The sequence below is a fragment of the Semicossyphus pulcher genome, unplaced genomic scaffold (assembly GCF_022749685.1).
Source record: "Semicossyphus pulcher isolate SPU_LCO1_2020_fin unplaced genomic scaffold, fSemPul1.0.p SCAF_12, whole genome shotgun sequence".
Lineage (NCBI taxonomy): Eukaryota > Metazoa > Chordata > Actinopteri > Labriformes > Labridae > Semicossyphus > Semicossyphus pulcher.
The window spans coordinates 7,208,157-7,218,255 of record NW_027211626.1 but is presented as its reverse complement, the minus strand read 5'-3'; the positions used below and the strand labels follow the sequence as shown (position 1 = coordinate 7,218,255).

General features: G+C 39.2%; 1 protein-coding gene across 1 annotated transcript; it reads right to left on the bottom strand.

The window, feature by feature from the left end:
- Positions 1 to 269: 269 nt before the first annotated feature.
- pyroxd2 (pyridine nucleotide-disulphide oxidoreductase domain 2) lies at positions 270 to 8,270 on the bottom strand. The gene is made up of 16 exons (XM_069658943.1): positions 8,147 to 8,270; positions 7,751 to 7,770; positions 7,518 to 7,611; positions 6,963 to 7,036; positions 6,719 to 6,874; positions 6,449 to 6,602; positions 6,275 to 6,336; positions 6,092 to 6,189; positions 5,834 to 5,975; positions 5,614 to 5,748; positions 5,466 to 5,538; positions 3,795 to 3,948; positions 3,236 to 3,387; positions 1,499 to 1,605; positions 1,027 to 1,147; positions 270 to 755 (listed from the first exon to the last, which is right to left on the bottom strand). Exons 1-16 carry the CDS (start codon positions 8,268 to 8,270, stop codon positions 685 to 687), a joined length of 1,737 nt encoding a protein of 578 aa, XP_069515044.1. The 3' UTR covers positions 270 to 684.
- Between the last annotated feature and the right edge of the window lie 1,829 nt (positions 8,271 to 10,099).

Here is a 10,099-nt window from a genome sequence, read left to right as displayed (position 1 = left end):
ACCTTGGGTTGAGAAATTTTGGGTCAAATTACTATAGCGACAAACTTTAAGCGATTTTGTTTTTGTCCTTGAACTAACCCTTCTATTAGTAAGACACATCAATAATGCTATTACTACCGCATGTCAAATTATCTATCCTATTAGATGTCGACGCTTATATCCTAACATGTGACCTCACTTCCCTGCAACATATAATACGCCAATAATATTTTTCTCAATGTTTAAAGACAAAAAAAAAAACACATTTGCTTTAATTCGTTGGAATTTATTCATACAAAGTTGTAAAAAGTCCCATTGTGCTTCATTTCCTTCTTTACAGTTTTGGTTTATTTCATTAAGGCACTGATGCAGTGATTTTCTGTTGGCTCAGTTAGATGACTTCATAGTAGTAGTGACACAACAGACTTCTGCTTAATATAAAAAGTGACATTCACTTTTTCCACTTGTGGACTTTAACATGGACGGCCTATATAAAACCTGAGTCTATCCTTGTCTCTTTGATTCCATCTCGGTGTAGTGTAAAATCTACCATTGAGCCCCTTATTTAAATTTCAGATTACCTTACAAACAGGATGTACAACACTGCATGGGTGAGACAAAGCTAATCAGATCGACAGTTGGAGTGAGTGTTGAAATGTATGGCTCAAATCAGTCAGAATGATGTGACTGATGCTGTTAGATGTTTCAGCTACGTTTCAGGTCAGCCATGGCAATGAGTGCTGCGTTCCAGCCAGGAGAACCCATCACACCACCACCTAAATAAAACATTACACATACAGAAAGGATAAGAATTAGTCAGCCTTGGTCTAAAATCGGCAAGCAGCTTCATTTCTTTATCTTCAGCAGTGAGGATAAGACTTCTAAAAAGGTCCAAAGGTTTATTAACTGTTAAAAATATAGGAAAAAATATAATAATAGAAGAAAAATATGTTAACTATGATGTTAAGAGTTAATGCTTATAACAATATGCTACATTTACGCAGCCATATTTGAAATTCAATATTCAGCTGAGCTTTAATAGCAAACCTGGATGACAGCCACTGCCGCACAGATACAGCCCTTTAACTGGTGAACGGTAGTCTGAGAGAGAGGGCAAAGGTCGTGCTAGGTAGAGCTGGTCCAGTGACATTGATCCATGGAAGATATTCTGTAAAAACAAACATGTTTATTTTACTTTTTTATTTGATAGTGTAAGCAAATTGTCAGCTCACAAAGAACTATGCAATGACCATTTACATATCATTCAGTAAGTTAGCGTCACTTCACACAGTTGATGTGACCTTTGATTCTGAAACATGGCTTGTGGTAAAACTCTGTAACCATTAACTGCTGACACAACGGGTCTGTCTCTCTGAGCAGACAGTGAGCGAGAAAAGGCCAGAGGGGACGCAAATGACTTCCTCATCCAGAGAACAGTTGACTGTGTGAAGCAAAACAGCTGGGAATCAACATTCAAATATCCACTCAGTGCTACAGAGTCTACAGTGTTTATAAGTACCCCTCCAGTGAGCCCGAAGATCCTCTCCAAGTCAGGAGGAGCCAGGATGTCCCTGCCCACCACAGACTTTTTGAACCCAGGGGCGTACTGCTCCACCCAGTTAAATACTGAAGAGACAAAGACAAAAAGGTTAATTAGTATATATTTTAAGAGAGTATAATCATGCTTTAGCAGGTTGATATATCATTCTGTTCTAAATATTTGTGTCTCTATTTAACATACAATTAAAAACCAATTATAGGGTTAAGAGCAGCTTTAAGTACAGCATGCTGGAACTTGTGTGCTTGAGTAATGAAAGTAGTGGCATGTCACACTTTTGGCCAGAGGTGAAAACTAAATACGAATACTTGGGGCGCCGGTTTAGCTTAGCGGTTAAATTGCACATCCCATATTCGGAGGCTACAGTCCTCAAGGCGACAGCCCCGGGCTCGACTCCCATCCTCGGCCCCTTGCCAGGTGTCACCCCCACTCTCTCTTCCCCTGATTACGAATGAAAACGAATTTAAGAAAATTGTACAAAGACTTTGTTACAGTACTTAAAGATATAATCTTGAAGATTTTCATTTAAATAAATGTCTGTTAAGTCTCTATCTGTCGCCGAATGAGGTAACACAATGGTGATCGAGCCTATGGCCCACTGATGAAAGCCTTTGCTTTTACAGTATTACAGACCGGGTGTCTGTGGCGAAAAAAAATCACAAGCGGCGGCCAGTTAGCGACACACTTCCCATCACCCAGCAGTGGTTGGTCTGCCAGAGAGGGTAGGCGGAGCTAAGCGGCTGCTTTTCCGGTATGCCAAATAGAACGAAACTGAGAACTTTGAGATTATCACTTTAAGTAGAGTTTTCATCTAACTGTACTTTACTTGAGTCTTTATATTTCTAACAACCTTTTATGCTTACTCTCACTTTTTCATCCTTGCATTTTCGAAACAGGCTCTTTACTTCAGTTTTAATGAATTTCAGGGGATTACAGACCATTTTTATCTTGCATTATCGCTTGGAATCACATAAGATATGCAATTCATGGCCCACAGTAATATCACGATACAGCAATTCTGTGATAATTTATAGATATTGCAAGACAATTATATATCTGATTACCTTCTTCTGTCCATTCATTCCTGTTCACGTTACCCTCATTTATGTCATAAGCGTCACCACGAGTAGCCATGGGAAATGTTTACTCTGTTGTCATATACAACCTACGGCCTAACGATAATTGTATTGCATGAGTCAAGACAACAATATATAGCTGTATCAATATTTTGTCCTGCCCCTATTCCCAACATCCTGCAGATTTCAACCTAAATGGTTGGGACACAAACGCATAGTAAAGACAATACCTTGATGTTTCTCAAAACAAGATATTCCCCGAATTACTGATTTGCACATTAGATAAAGTTAATGTTCATTATTTTGCATCTATTCTTTTAAATTTTAAAGTTAGAATGATTTAGAGTTTTATATGACTTGACGTTCAGTTCACTTTGCACAGAAAAAGCTGGTAGAAATGTCCTCAGAGGGCTACTTTAACTTTTATACTGTGAGTAAATTTCAGAGCCTGTACTTTTCCACTTTTACTTATGTAAGTTAAATAAGTACTTTTAATTTTACCTCTTTCTTACACAAGCATCTGTTCATCCTCTACTTGAGTAAAAAATATGCGAACTTTTGCCGCCTCTGCTTTTGGCACAATTAAAACAATAAGACGTCCTGGTTAGAATGTGATTCGAACCATTGTCTCCGTAGTCCTCTCTGTCTTGGTCAGTCCACTCCTTGCCGTCTATGTGATAGGGCGTAAATTGGGTGAACAGTGACACCACGTGGCAGCCAGGGGGAGCCAAAGTGGGATCCAACACTGAGGGGATGGTCATCTCCAGCATGGGTCTGCAGGAACACAGAGGGCATGATGAGACAAGATGGTGGGTTGTGAAGAGTGGGTGAGATGGTGGTGAAGATTTAGGACAAAAGAAGAAGATTTTTTAAGTAGACATTGGGGGAGCTCAAACAAGAACTGCTAAATATTCAAGATTGTATACATTTGATGTTGTCTATTTAGGAAGCTAACAGTTACAAGCACCCACCAATTTGTCTAATGTTTTCCACAGTAAGGAATGTATGACTAGTTTTTATGTACACCTTGGAAGGAAATCTGTGCTGGAACATGAAGTGAAACTTGTTTGTCTAGATCCACTGCTTACCTCCAGTAGTACTACTTGCATGTTTAGTCAGCATGTTTATTCAAGCCAGTACTACTTGCATTGATTTATGTAAGAGTGAGAAGATTTATGCACCTCACTGAGGGACGTCCGTTCATTGCGTCTTTGTACGCAGTCTCCAGGACCTCCACACTTTCACAGTTGAGATGAATGGAGCACTGATGGTGGGGCCCTGGTTTGTTATCTGGTGTGGGAGTTGCTAGGAAGTTTGGCAGCTTGTCCACGGCCACTGTGAAAACACACCACAACAAAGAGAAAGACGTGGAAGCAGTGTTAGCTCCGAGATTCATCATTTTTATCTAGATTTCTAATTTTTGGCACAAACAGCAAAGTTTCGGTCGACTAAATATTTGCATTGGAATTAAGGCTTCTGTTGGTGCATGTAATATGCTGTTGCTTAACCCCATTCCTTCACCATAAAGACTTAAAATAAATTCCAAAAACAGAGTAGACCATCATTAAGTCTTAGAAAAAATGCACTGCAAAGGTTCACTAAAGAGTAAGGACTTCCTGAGTAATAAAGCCCTATAGCTCAGGCACTACTGTAATTACCCAGCAAAAGCTACAAATGGCACCACAGAGGCTGAAGAACTCTTCTTAGTTGTGTGTGCTTTACACGGTTTTATATTACCCCAAACTTTTAAACTTGTGTTACGGGTGCCAAGAGCTTAGAAAGTGACCTTATCCAACACTATTATAAATATAGTCTTCAACAGAGGAGGACTAAGAGCTGATCCTTCCTGATACACTACATCTGTTGTCCCTAACTGCCGAGACTCCTTTGTCTTACATCTTTGAACTTTCTCACATCTTTAAAAAATGTGCAAGTAACCTTAAATATGACTAAACAATGCAGAGTTTCTTAATATCTTAAACAAATAGCTAGATAAATCACATGCAGAGAAACAAGAGACAAGGAGCCCTGAAGCTTGACGCCTAAGTGCCCTTTTATTTTCAATTCTTACCGTAACACTACACAATTTAATGCTCCAAGGCAGCTTTAAAGAGAAAAGGCCCTCAGTTTTATCACTGAGGTGTCAACTTTATATATTATTTGCACCTTTGGATACAATTGATAATATCCTCCTTTTTTCCATCAGTCAAAACACAACAAGTACGAGCTGACACCCTATCTTCTGTTCCCCATTTCACCTATAGCGTTCCTCAAGGTTCAATCTTAGGTCCTTTACTCTTTCCCACTTATATGCTTCCCCTGGGTGAGTTCATCAGTACACGTATTGTACAGGACCACTGTTATGCTGACGACACCCAGTTATATGTTTCATTTCAATCCACTTATCATAGCAGTCTAACCCAACTTACCACCTGCATCTCTGATAGCAATTGCTGGAGTTCTCAAAACTTCCCCAAACGAACAGAAATGATCTTGTTTGTCACACCTACTTCTGTTATTCAGAAAGTCTGTAATATATGACGCCCCAAGCTCAGTCGCTTTCTTACTGCCTAAGTTAACCTTAAAAATGTAATCTTTCTTATCCTTTGAGCCTTTACTCAGAGTTACCCATTCCTTTGTTTTGTCCCGTCTGGATTTCTGCCCTCTAACCTACTACTACTTTGGCTTTCCTCGGTTGGCTGTAATTGGTCTAAAATGCTGCTGCTAAGATAATCATCTTTTTTTTAAGCACTTTGTTACTTTATGAGGAAAAGTGTTATAAAGATTTTTTTTATTTCAGGTAAACTTTTTTGATAGGACAGATCAAAAAGATAGGAAAAAAACAGGTTTACCATTGATCTTGGTAACAGGGGAGGTGTAGTCTATCTGATCGACAGCTTTGATGAACTCTGGAGGAAGTGCAGCCTACAATGAAAACAGGAAGCCAGAATAAACGTGTTGAAGCCATTGTTATATGTGGTTTGCTTGTAACTATATTACCTTCGGTGTGAGGTTCTTGAAAGTGACATATGGGGTAGCATTTGATAAAACAACTTTACTGTTGATCTCTGTGCCATCCTTCAGCACCACCCCCTTTGCAGCGCCGTCTGAACTGACCAGGACCTGACCCACATCCTGTCATGGACACACACATGTACGCATAAAGACCAAAATACAAATGCACAAAACAAATTGCATCAAGTCAGTATGACCACATTACCTTCTCAGTGAAAATATCGACACCATAAGATCGAGCAGAGCTAGCAATAGCTTGAGACACGCCTCCCATGCCTCCCTCCACATAACCCCATGCTCCCTTCTCCTTCTCCACCTCCCCCATCACATGGTGCAGGAGCACATACCTTCAAGGCAAGAACATAAAAACCTTCTTTTTCATAGGTCCATGTTTGATACAATGCAGTTAAACCTGTAGTTATAAGTGTTCGTGTGCAACAGGGTGCCCTGAAATGTGTCTCACCCACTGCCAGGGTTACTTGGACTGGTCATGGCTCCTATCACGGCATCAGTAGCCAGTGTTGCTCTCAGAGGCTCGGACTCAAACCACCGATTGAGGATCTACATCAACGAAACATGAGATGGTCATTATGCAGTCTATACAAAACAGCAATTAATGCCAAACGTTGTGTAAGCTGTAACAAACCTTCATTATAGGTGCAGTTATAATCTCATAAAAGTCTGGAATGTTTGTGCCCAGTTTCATACCTTTAAATTAAAAACATAATTCGTCACAAATCAGTTACAGTAGAAAACAAAATTAGAAGGTGGATACAAGGTGAATAATTATTACTCTACACTGAAATGTAAAACAACGTACCACATTTGATGATAGGCATGAGGGTTTTAGCTGCAGCCAGCCTCTTCCTCAGTGATCCAGAGGTGACACCAGGGATGTCAACAGGTGGAGCATCCAGGAGAGGGTGAATGGCTTCTGCTAGCTTCTCAAGGTGTGCAACAAAATCTGGAAAAGCCTGGGTGCGTGACAAAGAATGGGTTAGCGTAGGGATGTGGGATTGTATGAGAAAGTACATCTGCAGAGGAGAGTAAAAGCAGGTTTTTAATATGGTGAGCATAAAGCTTCAATCACCTTTGCGTCCTTCTCTGAGAACTTGCCGATCTCCCTCAGGTTCATGGCCAGATCTGAGCCCAGGATGAGAGACCTTGGTGGGGCACCTCCCACTCCCTCCTCCAGCATGGGGGTGTAAGCATGAGGGTCCCTCATATACACCTTCAGCCCATGTTTCTGAAGATACACGCAGCAAAAATGTAGAGCAGTTAACCAGCATGATCACTTAACTTCTCAAAATGAGCTGAAATGATTCTTTGTTTACCTTGAGTTCCAAGTCCGCATATATGTGGGGTCTTAATAAACTGAGCAAATAGGAACACCTGGAGAAGTGGAAACCTGCAACAAGAGTATTCAAAGCACATTTATTGTAAGTATTATTTATGTGATAAGATATTAGGGGTGGAAGAAAATGGGTTCACTAAAGTATCATGATCCTTAGTTTTGACAGAGCGTTTCTGTCTTGTCCTGAGCAGCTTTTCCATACTATACAACACTGTTTAGGCACATATTAACACAATCTTTGACGGTATAAACCTTTACCATTCATTCTATCTATCCCTAATAGCACATTTGCTACATCTACAAAATTAACCTCCTTCACAACTTGAAGGTAGGTTTACCCAAATAACAGAAAACCATATTTCATCACTTACAACATACAGGTAGTTTTGTATAGTTTGGATTAGTGTGTTTAGTTGTGAAGTAGTTAAGTATACACTATCTGTTCACTAAGATAATGCATTGAGATAATCGAGATAAGCGACCCTTTATGACCTGGGTGGAATCAGGATTGTATCCCAGCCAGAGGCCACCCTACCGGGGAAGATTTCTTCTGACACAGCTGCTCCTCCCAGCACATGTCTGCGCTCCAGCACTGCTGTCTTCAGTCCTCCCTTCTGGAGATAGGCAGCCTACACACACACACACACACACACACACACACACACACACACACACACACACACACAACATCACCTTTACCCCTGATCCAAAGCCATATGCTGTATTACAGATTACTGTAGATGTTGGGAAACAAATGCATGAACTTACAGCCACCAGTCCATTGTGTCCTGCAAGAAAATATAACATATGTCAGTTTTACTAAAAATATAAATTTCACATTGCAATGACTTCAAATTTCAGCTTTTTGTGAGCATTATGCGAGCTGCTCTCCTGTAGTTTATGAAGTCAAGTTTAATGAGTTCAAAGTTGAACACTTGACATGAAACTGCGATCTTGCAAAGCACTGAAGTACACAGAGCCAGAGCCAAATCACTGTTTTACTGGTTTACAGTTTTAAGAACTTGTACATAAATTCTTACGAGTAACTTTTGCAAACTTAGCTGAGACGTTGCACAAGTATTTTAAAATATGGCGCGGGTTGTTATTCTGCAGCAGAGCTACTGAGATTTCTGCACTTTTTCCACAGCAGCCTGCAGCTCTCACCTCCTCCGATGACCAGTGCGTCATACTGGGATTTCAAAGCGGTGTGACTGGATCTGGATCTGGTCACTGTCCCCACAACAGTCACAGCCCTCCGTGCTCGGTCAGTCCACACCGCTGCAGCCATAGCAGGAGTTTGAGGCAGGATCCCACATCAGTCCCGCCTCTTTCACCCTAGAGCCTAGAAAGTAGATCCGGTTTTCCTGCTGGATGACAGCGACCTTACACACTCGCTAAACAGGTGAGGACTACTAGAAGATTTTAGAGTTAGGATGTTTGTAGTCTATCTAGGTATTGATGAGTGTAGATTGTGACGTTGTGGTGTGCAACCTTTTGTTAAGAGGATCAGGAATTTTGGAGCTCATAGGATGAGGAATCAAACTTATGCACATGGCCCTAAGAAAAAAGTTTATTAGGCTACTTGTATGTTATTTATCGCCTCAGAGCCACGTTTTAAACGGTCGCACACACTTTTAGTACGTTAACATTTAAATGTTGTCGTTTCTTTTGCAAATGTAGACTTTCAAAAACAGAAAAACATTAACCTCTATCTATCTATCTATCTATCTATCTATCTATCTATCTACATTCAAATTCAAAAAGAGCTTTATTGGTATGGCAAAAATAAGTTTACATTGCCAAAGCAAGTGTCAAAATAAAAATACAAATTAAGTACAATAAAAGAAGAAAAAGACAAAATGTGTAAACAGGGCTCTATAAAACTGCAGCATTATAATCACTTAGAAAATATGTGGCATTTAACCTGAAAATGCTGAATTTATTCTTAAAAATATAAACAGGTAAGTAAAGATAACTTAATTAATAATAGATAAAATAAATTAATTAATAAAATACAAACATATCTATCTGTCTATCTATTTAGAATTTTAAAAAAGCCTCTCAAAGCAAGGTCAACTTAGGTAACAAGATATCTTCCTGAACCTTTAACATGGAGACATGACTGAAAGTAAAAAATGAAATAAAAATACTAAGTGGACCTTGAGTTATAATATTTTGTCAATTATACTAGCCTGTCATTATCCAGCTGACCGCTAGGTGGCAGAGTTGATCCGTTTAATTCTGTTCCAAAGTCCTGCGCCACAAATGTCCTCAAACAGCTCAAACAGCAACTTCAGTGCTGCATTATAAACAATAAGGTTGTTTGAAAACTCATTCATTTATTGTGTGTAACGTGATTTTTTCTATATACTGATATCTTGAGTGATGGGCAACCAGTTTATGAACAAATACATTGATGGCCGTTTTAATATTAAATTCAAGACTTTTTTTATCCAGACATTTTTGTTAATCTAACACTAATTTATTTAAAAACAAAATCCAATAATGTCAAATGTTTTTCACTGAAAAAGTATGAAAAAAAGTGACACTTGTTTTTTAGTAGCTGGTCTTCTTTTTGTTTTCTTTTGTTTATTTATTTATTTTTATCATTCGGATATTTTCCAGATCTTGGGCATGCACAAACAATGTCAAAATACAATGTGACACTTGTAAAAAAAAAATACATGTTGCTCCACAGAACTCATGTAACATGTTTTAAAATGATGTTTTCACTCATAAAAAACATATAAAATAAAATAAAATAAAATGTACAATATTCCGAAAAAGCACATCTTATCATGCTGGTTCTGAATTGTGCTCAAGTGATCTCACAGTAAGGGCCCACCTTAAGAGTTTTAAGATGAGCTCTTCACACAGAGCGGTTTCTTAGTGCTGCTGTTGAAGATGTCATATCGGCCTAGTGGTTCACTTACTGTGCATTAATTAGATAAGAGGCCATAGATCATCAGGGAGTAGACAGAGCCAGAGCAGGAGATTGTCTGCAGGGATCTGAGGAAGGAAGGGTGTTAATTGGTACAAAAACAACCAAACACAGCAGATTATAACCAAGTTATCTTCCCATCTTGAGTCTATAATGTGGATTTTGGATTTTGTTTT